Source organism: Mobula birostris, chromosome 25 (genome assembly GCF_030028105.1).
Source record: "Mobula birostris isolate sMobBir1 chromosome 25, sMobBir1.hap1, whole genome shotgun sequence".
NCBI lineage: Eukaryota > Metazoa > Chordata > Chondrichthyes > Myliobatiformes > Myliobatidae > Mobula > Mobula birostris.
Genome location: NC_092394.1, coordinates 4847906 through 4861771, shown reverse-complemented (window position 1 = coordinate 4861771; position 13866 = coordinate 4847906). Strand labels below are relative to the sequence as shown.

General features: G+C 46.9%; 1 protein-coding gene across 7 annotated transcripts in view; it reads right to left on the bottom strand.

The window, feature by feature from the left end:
* The window catches only part of LOC140187746 (transient receptor potential cation channel subfamily V member 3-like), a 62927-nt gene that overhangs the window by 2590 nt on the left and 46471 nt on the right, over positions 1 to 13866 (bottom strand). For 4 of the 7 annotated variants that reach the window (XM_072243393.1, XM_072243395.1, XM_072243394.1 and 1 more), the window contains 2 exons: positions 11206 to 11272; positions 10257 to 10525 (listed from right to left, as the gene is read on the bottom strand). In XM_072243393.1, the coding sequence (XP_072099494.1) occupies positions 10257 to 10525; positions 11206 to 11272 (336 nt within the window). Of the gene's footprint in view, positions 1 to 1976; positions 2114 to 9083; positions 9231 to 10256; positions 10526 to 11205; positions 11273 to 13866 lie in introns of those variants that run through there. The other 3 variants (XM_072243397.1, XM_072243398.1, XM_072243399.1) reach the window with 3 other exon arrangements.

Genomic DNA, 13866 nt, shown 5'->3' with positions numbered 1-13866 from the left:
CTGTCTCCATAACCCTCTCCCTCCCCTACACCCCTCCGTCTCCATAACCCTCTCCCTCCCCTACAACCCTCCCTGTCTCCATAACCCTCTCCTTCCCCTACAACCCTCCCCGTCTCCATAACCCTCTCCCTCACCTACAACCCTCCCTGTCTCCATAATCCTCTCCCTCCCCTACAACCCTCCCCGTCTCCATAACCCTCTCCCTCCCCTACAACCCTCCCTGTCTCCATAACCCTCTCCCTCCCCTACACCCCACCCCGTCTCCATAACCCTCTCCCTCCCCTACAACCCTCCTGTTACTGTAACATATAAATTCCACTACACCCCTCCCCATCTCTAATCATCTCCTTCCCCTACACCCTTTTCCATCTTTGTAAACCTCTCCTTTCTCAATTCCCTCCATCCTTCGTAAAACCCTCCTCCTATACACCCCACACCCCTCTACCCCTGAACGAACCCCACACCCCTCTACCCCTGAACATGAACCCCACACCCTGCTACCCCTGAACATGAACCCCACACCCCTCTACCCCTGAACGAACCCCACACCCCTCTACCCCTGAACATGAACCCCACACCCCGCTACCCCTGAACGAACCCCACACCCCTCTACCCCTGAACCCCACACCCCTCTACCCCTGAACATGAACTCCACACCCCGCTACCCCTGAACATGAACCCCACACCCCTCTACCCCTGAGCGAACCCCACACCTCTCTACCCCTGAACGAACCCCACACCCCTCTACCCCTGAACATGAACCCCACACCCCTCTACCCCTGAACAAATCCCACACCCCTCTACCCCTGAACATGAACTCCACACCCTGCTACCCCTGAACATGAACCCCAGACCCCGCTACCCCTGAACAAACCCCACACTCCTCTACCCCTGAACGAACCCCCCACCCCTCCACCCCTGAACATGAACCCCACACCCCGCTACCCCTGAACATGAACCCCACACCCCTCTACCCCTGAACATGAACCCCACACCCCTCTACCCCTGAACAAACCCCACACCCCTCTACCCCTGAACGAACCCCACACCCCTCTACCCCTGAACATGAACCCCACACCCCGCTACCCCTGAACATGAACCCCAGACCCCGCTACCCCTGAACGAACCCCACACCCCTCTACCCCTGAACATGAACCCCACACCCCGCTACCCCTGAACATGAACCCCAGACCCTGCTACCCCTGAACATGAACCCTACACCCCTCTACCCCTGAAGAAACCCCACCCCTCTACCCCTGAACGAACCCCCCACCCCTCCACCCCTGTACCTGAACCCCACACCCTGCTACCCCTGTACATAAACCCCACACCCTGCTACCCCTGTACATAAACCCCACACCCCTCTACCCTGAACATAAACCCCACAATCCTTGAACAGGAATCTCACACCCCTCTACCCCAAAACATGAACCTCATACCCCTCTACCCCTGAACATAAACACCACACCCCTCTACCTCTGAACATGAACCCCACACCCCACTACACCTGAATATGACCCCCACTCTCTATCCACTGCACGTTTAAGAACTTTTCCACAACTCTGCAAATGTTGTTACTGTTCCTGCCTGCACCACCTCCCCAGCAGCTCATTCCAGTTTTCAACTACTCTGTCTGAGAAAATGGATCCCCTCAGATCCCCTTTATACCTTAGACCAGTGAGTCTAGTCTTTAACATAAAGGTGACTCTAACAAAGCCTCCAATAATCTATATGCATGTCTCTCAGTTTCCCTCACTCCAGGGAAAGCCAACCAATCTCTCCTGAGAACCCATCCTTTAGTCTAGGGGACGGCCTTGTGAAATTTTCCTGCCCCTCTCTGGCTCACTGCTGACCCTGATACTCCTTAAGAAGGTTGGTCAGGACATCAGACCTGGAGCTGAGGTGAAGTAAGTGGCTCTCCCTCGTGTATCCCCCCCTTCCTCCATGAGAAAGCCGAACGATGGCTGGGTCGTTACCTCAGGCACCAGCGTCGGTCCTCTTTCCCCTCGGGCGTGAGCCCCACTGTCACATACGTGAAGCTATGGTTGTTTTTACATCTTGTCCGGGCCCAACTGGGCAGCGTCCGCTCAAAGTAGAGAGTAGTGACAGCCCTCTGTAAGGATCACGGCTGAGTTAGATAGCACCCAGAGCTTGGAGAGAGTCCCCTCACCCCATCTGGTCTGCACCAGGAATGAAAGTCTTAATGTAAGAGCAGTGTTTGACGGTTCTGGGCCTGTACTTACTGGAGTTTAGAAGAATGAGGGGGTATCTCATGGAAACCTATCAAATGTTGCAAGGCCTAGATTGAGCAGATGTGGGGAGGATGTTTCTTACAGAGGGGAGTCTAGGACCAGAGGGTGGTGAATCTGTGGAATTCATTGCCATGGATGGCTGTAGAGGGCCAAGTCATTTATAGCGGAGATTGATTAGTCAGGGTGTCAAAGGTTACGGGGAGAAGGCAGGAGAATGGAGTTGAGAGGGATAATAAATCAGTCACGATTGAATGGCAGAACAGACTCGATGATCCAGTTGATCTAATTATGGTTTTACAGTCTGCAACTGTAGCTGTCAAAGGAAGTCAGAGACACCATCAAAGCAAAAAATAGGGCATAAAATACAGCAAAAATTAGTGGGAAAATAGTGGATTGGAAAGCTTTTAAAAACCAACAGACAACAACTAAAAAGCCATAAAGAGAGAAAAGATGAAATATGGAGGTAGCTGGCCAAAAATATCAAAGAGGATACAAAAAGTTTTTTTCAGATATATAAAGAGTAAAAGAGAGGTGAGTGTGGATACTGGACCGCTGGAAAATGACACTGGAGAGGCAGTAACGCAGAGGAACTTATTAAGCATTTTGCATCAGTTTTCACTGTGGGAGACACTAGCAAAATGCCAGAAATGTCAGAGTCTTGAGCCTACTCGGGGAAAGGCCATCTTAGATGGGGTGTTGTGTAATAACACAGTTCTTATTAGGGAGCTTTGCATAAAGGAACCCCTAGGAGGCAGTGATCATAGTATGATTGAATTCATACCGTAACTTGAGAGGGAGAAGCATAAGTCACATATATCTGTATTACAATGGAATAAAGGGAATTCCAGAGGCATGAGAGAGGAGCTTGCCCAGGCGGATCGGAGGAGGATACTGGCGGGGATGACGGCAGAGCAGAGGTGACTGAATTTTCTGGGAATAGTTCACGAGGCGCAGGATAGATATGTCCCACAGAAGTTCTCAAGTGGCAGGTCTAGGCAACTGTGGCCGACAAGGGAAGTTAAGGACTGCATAAAAGCCAAGGAAAGGGCATATAAGGTAGCAAAAGTGAGTGGGAAGTTGGATGATTGGGAAGCTTTTAAAACCCAACAATAAGGCAACAAGAAAAGCTGTAAGAAGGGAAAAGATAGCCAATAATATAAAGCAAGATACTAAGAGTTTTTGTTGGTTATACATATTAGTAAAAGGGAGGTGAGAGTTGATGTTGGACCACTGGAAATTGATACTGGTCAGGTAGTAATGGGGGACAAAGAAGTGCAGATGAACTTAATGAGTACTTTGCATCTGACTTCACTGTGGAAGACACTAGCAGTGTGCCAGAGGTCCGTGAGTGTCAGGGAGCTGGAGTGAATGTCATTGCTATTACAAAGGAAAAAGTGCTAGGCAAACTGAGAGGTCATAAGGTGGATAAGTCACCTGGACCAGATGGACGACATCCCATAGTCCTGAGAGAGGTTACTGAAGAGATAAAAAATGCATTAATCATGATCTTTCAAGAATCACTTGATTCTGGCATGGTCCCGGAGAACTGGAAGATTGCAAATGTCACTCCACTCTTTAAGAAGGGAGGAAGGCAAAAGAAAGGAAATTATAGGCCAGTTAGCCTAACTTCAGTGGCTGGGAAAGTGTTAGAGTCCATTATTAAGGATGAGGTTTTGGGGCACTTGGAGACTAATGATAAAATAAGTCAAAGTCAGCATGGTTTCTGTAAAGGAAATCTTGCCCGACAAATCTGTTAGAGTTCTATGAGGGAGTAACCAGCAGAGTGAACAAAGGAGAGGCAGTGGATGTCATTCAATGGATTTTCAGAAGGCATTTGATAAGGTGCCCCATATGAAGCTGTTTAATAAGATAAAATCCGATGGTGTTAAAGGAAAGATACCAGTGTGTATAGAGGAATGGGTGACAGGCAGGAGGCAGCAAGTGGGAATAAAAGAGGCCTTTTCTGGTTAGCTGCTGTGACTAGTGGTGTTCCTCAGGGGGTCAGTATTGGGACTGCTACTTTACACATTGTTTGTCAATGATATGGATGATGGAATTGATAGCTTTGTGGCAAAGTCTGTGAATGTTACGAAGGTAGGTGGAGGGTAAGGTAGTGCTGAGGAAACAATGTGATTACAGCAGGACTTAGACAAATTGGAACAATGGGCAAAAAAGTGGCAGATGGAATATAGTGTTGGGAAATGCATGATAACGCACTTTGGTAAAACGAACAATTATGCAGACTATTATCTAAATGGGTAGAAAATTCAAACATCAGAGGTGCAGAGGGACTTGGGGGTCCTCGTGAAGACTCCCAGAAGGTTAATTTACAGGTTGAGTCTGTGGTAAAGAAGGCAAATGCAATGTTGGCATTTATTTCAAGGGGAATAGAATATAAAAGCAAGGTGATAAGACCATAAGATATAGGAGCAGAAGTGGGCTATTCGGCCCATTGAGTCTGCTCCGCCATTCAATCATGGCTGATCCAATTCTTCCAGTCATCCCCACTCCCCTGGCTTCTTCCCTTTGATGCCCTGGCTAGTCAAGAACCTATCTATCTCTGCCTTAAATGCACCCAATCACTTGGACTCCACAGCCACTTGTGGCAACAATTTCCACAGATTTACTACCCTCTGACTAAAGTAATTTCTCCTCATCTCTGTTTTAAATGGATGTTCTTCAATCATGAAGTCATGCCCTCTTGTTCTAGACTCCCCTACCATGGGAAATAACTTTGCCATATCTAATCTGTTCAGGCCTATAAGATCCCCCCTCATTCTCCTGAACTCCAGGGAATACAGCCCAAGAGCTGCCAGATGTTCCTCATATGGTAACCCTTTCATTCCTGGAATCATTCTTGTGAATCTTCTCTGAACCCTCTCCAATGTCAGTATATCCTTTTTAAAATAAGGAGCCCAAAACTGCACACAATACTCCAAGTGTGGTCTCACAAGTGCCTTATAGAGCCTCAACATCACGTCCCTGCTCTTATATTCTATACCTCTAGAAATAAATGCCAACATTACATTCACCTTCTTCACCACCGACCTGGAGGTTAACCTTTAGGGTATCCTGCACAAGGACTCCCAAACCCTTTGTAACTCTGCATTTTGAATTCTTTCCCCATCTAAATAATAGTCTGCCCGTTTATTTCTTCCACCAAAGTGCATGACCTTACACTTTCCAACATTGTATTTCATTTGCCACTTCTTTGCCCATTCCCCTAAACATATCTAAATCTCTCTGCAGGCTCTCTGTTTCCTCAACACTACCCGCTCCTCCACCTATCTTTGTATCATCGGTATATTTAGCCACAAATCCATTAATCTCGTAGTCCAAATCATTGACATACATCGTAAAAAGCAGCGGTCCCAACACTGGCCCCTGTGGAACTCCACTGGTAACCGGGAGCCAGCCAGAATAGGATCCCTTTATTCCCACTCTCTGCTTTCTGCCGATCAGCCAATGCCCCACTCATGCTAGTAACCTCCCTGTAATTCCATGGGCTCTTATCTTGCTAAGCAGCCTCATGTGCAACACCTTGTCAAAGGCCTTCTGAAAATCCAAGTACACCACATCTACTGCATCTCTTTTGTCTACCCTGCTTGTAATTTCTTCAAAAAATTGCAGCAGGTTAGTCAGGCAGGATTTTCCTTTCAGGAAACCATGCTGGCTTTGGCCTATCTTGTCATGTCCCTCCAGGTACTCCATAATCTCATCCCTAACAATCAATTCAACAACTTCCCAACCACTGATGTCAGGCTGGCAGGTCTATAGTTTCCTTTCTGCTGCCTCCCACCCTTCTTAAATAGTGAAGTAACATTTGCAATTTTACAGCCATTCGATACAATGCCAGAATCTATCGATTCTTGAAAGATCACCGTTAATGCCTCTGCAATCTCTCCAGCCACTTCCTTCAGAACCCGAGGGTGCATTCCATCAGGTCCAGGAGATTTATCCACCCTCAGACCATTAAGCTTCCTGAGCACCTTCTGAGTCGTAATTTTCACTGCACATACTTCACTTCCCTGAAACTATTGAATGTCCGGCATACTGCAGATGTCTATTATGACTGATGCAAAATACACATTCAGTTCCTCTGCCATCTTTGCGTCTCTCATTACAATATCTCCAGTGTCATTTTCTATTGGTCCTATAGCTACCCTCAACTCTCTTTTACCCTTTATATACTTAAAAAAGCTGAGGCTTTATAAGACACTGATCAGGCCATACTTGGAGTATTGTCAACAGTTTTCAGCCCCATGTCTCAGAAATGATGTGTTGTCATTGGAGAGGGTCCAGAGGAGGTTCACGAGGATGATTCTGGGAATGGAGGGGTTAACATATGAGGAGCGTTTGGCAGCTTTGAGCCTGTACTCACTGGAATTTAAAAGAATGCGGGGGTGGGGGAAGGGGGGATCTCATTGAAACCTACTGAATGTTGAAAGGGCTAGATAAGGTGGATGTGGAGAGGATGTTTCCTATGGTGGGGGTATCCAGAACAAGAGGGCACAACCTCAAAATTGAGGGGAAACCTTTTAGAACAGAAGTAAGGAGGAATTTTTTTAGCCAGAGAGAATGCTCTGCCACAGACTGCGGTGGAGGCCAAGCCCTCGGGTATATTTAAGGCAGAAGTTGATCATCTCCTGATTGGTCAGGGCATCAAAGGATATGGCGAGAAGGTAGGTGTATGGGGTTGAGTGGGGATCTGGGATCAGCCATAATGGAATAGCGAAGCAGACTAGATGGGCTGAACGGCCTAATTCTGCTCCTATGTCTTACGGAGAAGGTGCCTGGGAAGCTGAAAAGTCTGAACGTTACCTGAACCAGATGGACTACATCCCAGGGTTCTGAAAGAGGTAGCTGAAGAGATTATGGAGGCATTAGTAATGATCATTCAAGAATCACTAGATCATAGAATGGTTCCTGAGGACCGGAAAATTGCAAATGTCACTCCACTCTTTAAGAAGGGAGGGAGGCAGAAGAAAGGAAATTATAGGCCAGTTTACCTGACTTCCGTGGTTGGAAAGATGTTGGAGTCTATTATTAAAGATGAGGTTTTGGGGGACTTGGAGCCACATGGCATAATGTCAGGGGAAAATTTGCCAGAAAAATCTATTGAAATTCTTTGAGGAAATTTGAGAGGCAGGATAGACAAAGGCGAGTCAGTGGATGTTTATTTGGACTTTCAGAAGGCCTTTGACAAGGTGCCACACATGAGGCTGCTTAACAAGATGGCAGCCCATGGTATTACAGGAAAGATACTAGCATGGATAGAAGATTGGCTGACTGGTAGGAGACAAATGGTGGGAGTAAAGGGGGCCTTTTCTGGTTGACTACTGGTAACTAGTGGCATGCCACAGGTGATAGACTTTTCATGCCGTATGTGAACGATTTGCATGAAGGAATTGATGGCTTTGTGGCCAAGTGTGGGGACAATATGAAGCCAGGTAGAGGTGCAGGTAGTATTAGGAAGCAGAGAGTCTGCAGAAGGACTTAGACAAATTGGGAGAATGAACAAAGAAGTGGCAAATGGAATACAATGTATGGAAGTGTACGGTCATGCACTTCGGCAGAAGGAATAAAGGCATGGACTATTTTCTAAATGGGGTGAAAATTCAAAAATTAGAGGTGCAAAGGGACTTGGGAGTCCTCATATGGGATTTCCTAAAAGTTAGCTTGCAGGTTGAGTCTGTGCAAATGCAATGTTAGCATTCATTTCGAGACGATGTGAATACAAAGGCAAGGATGTAATGCTGAGGCTTTCTAGGGATTGGTCAGACCATACTTGGAGTATTGTGAGCAGTTCTGAGTCCCTTATCTCATAAGAAATGTGCTGGCATTGGAGGGCATTCAGGACATTCAAGAGAATGATCCCAGGAAGGAAAGGATTAACCAATGAGTGTTTGATGGCTCTGGGGCTGTACTCGCTGGAGTTTAGAAGAATGAGGAGGGATCGCATTGTAACCTATTGAATATTGAAAGATTTGGATAGGGTGGGTGTGGAGAGGATGTTTCCTATAGTAGGGGAGTCTAGGACCAGAGGACACAGACAGAGTGGGTGTGGAGAGGATGTTTCCTATAGTGGGGGAGTCTAGGACCAGAGGACACAGACAGAGTGGGTGTGGAGAGGATGTTTCCTATAGTGGGGGAGTCTAGGACCAGAGGACACAGATAGAGTGGATGTGGAGAGGATGTTTCCTATAGTGGGGGAGTCTAGGACCAGAGGCCACAGCCTCAGAATTATGGGACGTCCATTTAGAACAGAGATGTGGAGAAATGTACTTAGCCAGAGGGTGATGAATCTGTGGAATTCATTGTAACAGAAGGCTGTGGAGGCAGTCATTTGGTGGATTTAAGGCGGAGGTTGTTGATTAGTCAGGGTGTCAAAGGTTACGGGAAGATGATATAAGAATGGGGTTGAAAGGGAAAATAAATCAGCCATGATGGAGTGACAGACCAGATCCAATGGGCTGAATGGCCTAACGCTGCTCCTCTGTCACAGAGTCAGTCCTCTCTCCCTGCATTCCCAACACTCCCCACCCCACACAGTTCATCCACTCATTCCTGCAATGGCAGCTTGCCACATTATCCCACCACCTTCTCACTTTCCTGACATGTCCCAGTGAGATCTATTGGCAAACTCTTCGCATTCTGATTTTCCACATCCATTTTGAGACCATGGGAATTGTGGACCGTACTACCCGAGACTGGGGAGGTTGGTGCCAGCAGGGGGAGGGGAAGAGGGAGAGGGAGATATATACATCAGTCTTCACATGGGCCAATGGCCTTTACAGAGGAGTCAGTACTGGGTTTTGTGTGCTGGTAAACCTGGGAAGGTCTGATCCATTGCTGACCCCTCCATGGACTGTGTCTGGCATTGCTGGAATTCCTGGATCTTGCACTAGGATTCAGCATAGGGCACTCCAACTGGTCTGGCAGGAAGATCTGAACTCCACGGATCCGAGCAGCCAGGAGCTGAGGGACAAAGTCGAGCTTACATGGTTGGGTTGAGTTGTTCTCTGATCTTGGCAATTTACTTGCAGATGTTTTGTCACCATATGAGGAGACAACATCAGCGCGCTATTAACTGCGGAGCATACATTTTTCTTTTAAAAACTTGAATAATTTTAATTATGCATATCTTTTTTAGGGTTTAATTAGTATCTTAAAAAGAGTAATTATTACTTTTTGAAGATACTTCAATCTTCATAAGTTTTAAAACCTCTCAGTAAAATATTAACATCAGTGAAAGTATACACAGCGGGCAATGTATTAACATCAGTGAGAGCATTTACAGCTGGCAAAGTATTAATATCTGTGAGAGTGTTTACAGACGGCCAAGCAGAAAGTCACGATTCAACCCTTTGCTCTGAGGTGGGGCGGGATAGGCAGTGTCTCCAGAGGGGTAGGTACTAGGTAGCAAAGTAGTCACGGGAGGTGAAGGAGCCCTTGGCACTGATGAGGACAAGCTGCTTGAAGTTTTCTTAAGGAAATGGGGTAACAGTGGGTGGGGGGGGGGTTATGGTGACTCTCAGAAAGATCTAGCACGGACTGTAAGGGCTGAATAGCAACTGTCATGCTGTGGGATTCCAGGACAATGTGAATTACACTGGGCACTCCTTAAGTTCCACTCAGCATGGGGGCAGGGGGAGGGGTCTGCCTCACACTCAACTGCCCCGGTACCCCACCAGGGCACAAAGACATTAGCGCGACACTGTTAGAGCTCCAGGTGTTGGAGTTTTAGACTTCAAGAAGTCTAAACTGGAAGAAGCTTGTAAGTCCTCCCTGTGGAATGCTTGGGTTTCCTCTGGGTGCTCCAAAGTCCAAAGATGTACCAGTTAGTAATTGATTATTGTAAATTGTCCTGTAGTAGGCTAGGGTTAAATAGGTGGGGTGCTGGATGGGCCTGTTCTGCATTGTATCTCTCAGTAAAAAACTAAATATCGCCACAAACTCCCGACAGGAAGCCCTTGGGATGCTGGGATTCTCCTACAAACCCACCTGCAGTTTCCAGATCTTCTCGCTGTCACTGGAAATCTTGGTCACAGTCTCGCCCATCAGAGCGATCAGCATGTTGAGCAAGAGGATGAAGGTGAGGATGACATAGAGCACGAGCAGCGCGTGGAAGAAAACGGGGAACCTTGAGTGCTTCTGGATGCCCAGGTCCCCCAGGCCAATGGTGAGCTTGAAGAGCTCCAAGACGGCTGTGCTGAAGCCATTAAATGGGCATTCGATTCCGGGCGGGCAGTCCTCAATCAGCGAGGCAAGAGCTACAGGATAAAACAGAACTGTATGTGGGCAGTCATCGTGTGTGGAATGGTGGAGAGAGAGAGAGAGAGATAGGGGAGAGAGGGTGAGAGAGAGATGAGAGAGGGAGAGAGAGATAGAGGAGGGGGAGGGAGGGGGAGAGAGGGAGAGATGGGGAGACGGGAGACAGAGAGAACAATAGGGGAGTGGGGAGAAATAGAGAAGAAGAAGGATGGGGAGGGGGAGGGGGAGAGTGGGGAGAGAGAGATGGGAGAGTGGGGAGAGAGAGATGGGGGAGTGGGGAGAGAGAGATGGGTGAGTGGGGAGAGAGATGGGGGAGTGGGGAGAGAGATGGGTGAGAGATGGCAGAGAGAGCCTGGAGAGGGGGAGAGAGATGGGAGAGAGAGACGGTGGGAAAGAGATGGGGAAGAGAGAGATGGGTGAGTGGGGAGAGATAGACTCAGGGGAAGAAATAATGCATTTGTGTGTACTGTATGTTTTGATGTGTATGTGATAAATACATGAATGGGAATCTGATCTATATGTTGTGTGGTACACTATTACCCCAGACCAGAACTCAGCAGAAGAAATCCCAGCAGAAGATATACTCTGGGGACCATTCAACTGCTGTAGTGACAGGAACGATTCCTGACCACAGGGCCAGCAGTCAGGAAAGTGAACACTTGACAGCGTCAGGGCTTACCTGCTGCAAATCCCACGATAAAAACCACATAAACCAAGAGAAACCTCAGGATATCTTGCAAGATAATCTGTCAACACAAGGCAAGGTGTGGTGATTAATGGACCTGGAAGTTTTATGATTACCATGGGACAGACTATTAGGTGAAACAAATGCAGACGCTAGAAATCTGACATAAAAACAACACGTCAGTCAGTACTTCTGCAAAGGAAAACAGTCAACATCTCAGGAACGACACCCTTCATCAGAATGGGAACTCTATTTCCAGGACGACACGGCAGCATAGTGGCAGTGTAACCCTTCACAGCACTAGTAAGCGGGGTTCAATTCCCGCCACTGTCTGTATATTCTCCCCATGACCAGATGGATTTCCTCCTGATGCTCTGGTTACAAATGGGTTAGGAATATTTGTTTCAAGACTTCAATAATGAATTGAAAGAAAAATGCAGAAGCCCAGGATAACTTGTCTCTTTAGTTTCTTTTGTTAAGTGAGGCACTCACATGTGATGTGGTGATGTAATGACGTATGCCATTCACATACTTCTTACATATGAATTATGTAAACAAACAATGCTTAATCAAGCAATATATTTACATGCACGTGGCCAAGTGGTTAAGGCGTTGGTCTAGTGATCTGAAGGTTGCTAGTTCGAGCCTCAGCTGAGGCAGTGTGTTGTGTCCTTAAGCAAGGCACTTAACCACACATTGCTCTGCGACGACACTGGTGCCAAGCTGTATCGGCCCTAGTGCCCTTCCCTTGGACAACATCGGTGGCGTGGAGAGGGGAGACTTGCAGCATGGGCAACTGCATTCTTCCATACAAGCTTGCAAAGGCCTGCACCCTGGAAACCTTCCAAGGCACAAATCCATGGTCTCACGAGACTAACGGATGCCTATTATATTTACAATCACTCATTCGTTACGTGCCATGTTGTAGGACGTAGGCGATCACGGTCTTTCCATGAACATGAGTGCTCTTGGCAAATTATTCTACAAAAGTGGTTTGCCATTGCCTTCTTCTGGGGAGTGTCTTTACAAGATGGGTGACCCCAGCCATTATCAATACCCTTCCCAGAGATTGTCTGCCAGGTGTCAGTGGTCACAAAACTGGGACTTGTAAATGCACCAGCTGCTCCCGTGGTTTTACGTGACCCTGACTGGGGGTGGGGGAGCTAAGCAGCTGCAACACTTTGCCCAAGGGTGACTTGCAGGATAACGGAGGGAACGAGTGCCTTACTCCTCATTTGGTAGAGACATATCTCCACCCTGCCATGCAAATATTTACAATATAACTCAAATATTACTGAAATATTAAGTACACTACATTAGTAAGTTGTGGGCATGTTATGCCAGCATAGGAAGCATTTGTGGGCTGCTCCCCAGCACATCCTTGGACAGTGTTGGTTGTTGACACAAATAATGCTCATTTTTAATTTCTCTTACCACAGATGCTGGCAGACTTGCTGAGTGTTTCCAGCTTTTGTTTCAAGTTCAGATTTTGTTCCAGTGTCTGCATTCTTCTGAACTCAGACAAAAGGGGGTTCTTCAGCCCTTCAAATGCAGCTGCTGGTCACTGACATCCTTGTTCTTCAAAGTTCAAAAGTAACTCTTTCATCGAAGTACGTACGTAATCATAAACTACCTTGAGATTCATTTTCTTGCAGGCATTTGCAGAAGTAAAGACATACAAGAGAAGTTTACAAAAAAAACTATACCTAAACAAGGACTAACAAACAACCAATGTGCAAAAGACACACTGTGCAAATAAAAGATAATAATACATGAGTTGTAAAGACTCCTTGAGAGAGTCTGTAGGTTGTGGAATCAGTTCAGAGCTGTGGTGAGACCATAAGACTTAGGAGCAGAATTAGGCCATTTGGCCCATTGAGACTATACTGCCATTCCACCATGGTTGATTTATTATCCATCTCAACCCCAATCTCCTGCCTTTTTCCTGTAACCTTTGATGCCTCGACTAATCAAGAATCTACAAACCTTCGCTTTAAATATACCCAATGACTTGGCCTCCACAGCCATCTGTGGCAATGAGTTCCAGAGATTCACCACCTTCTGGCTAAAGAAATTCCTCCTCGTCTCTGTTCTAAAGGGACGTCCCTCTGCTGCTGTGCCCCGAGGTCCTAGACTCTCCCACTACTGGAAAAATGGTCTGCAGGTCCATTCTATTTAACCTTTTCACTTTAAACCAGTGGGGTGGGTCCATTGTTGTTTGTCAGCTGTATCAATGACCTGGGTGACAATGTGGTAAACTGGACCAGCAAATCTGTGGATGACACCAAGATTGGGATTTAATGGACAGCAAGGAAGACTATCAGAGTTTCCAGTGGGATCTGCACCAGCTCGAAAAATATGCTGAAAATGGCAGATGGAATTTAATGCAGACCAGTGTGAGGTGTTGCACTTTGGGACGACCAGCCAGGGTAGGTCTTACACAGCGAGTGGTCGGGCACTGAGGAGTGTGCTAGGGCAGAGGGATCAGGGACGACAGATCCATAATTCCTTGAAAGTGGCGTCACAGGTTGGCAGGGTCGTAAAGAAAGCTTTTGCTACATTGGCCTTCATAAATCAATGTATTAAGTACAGGAGTTGAAATTGTATAAGGCATTGGTGAGACCTAATTGGGCATATTGTGTCCAGTTTTGGTCA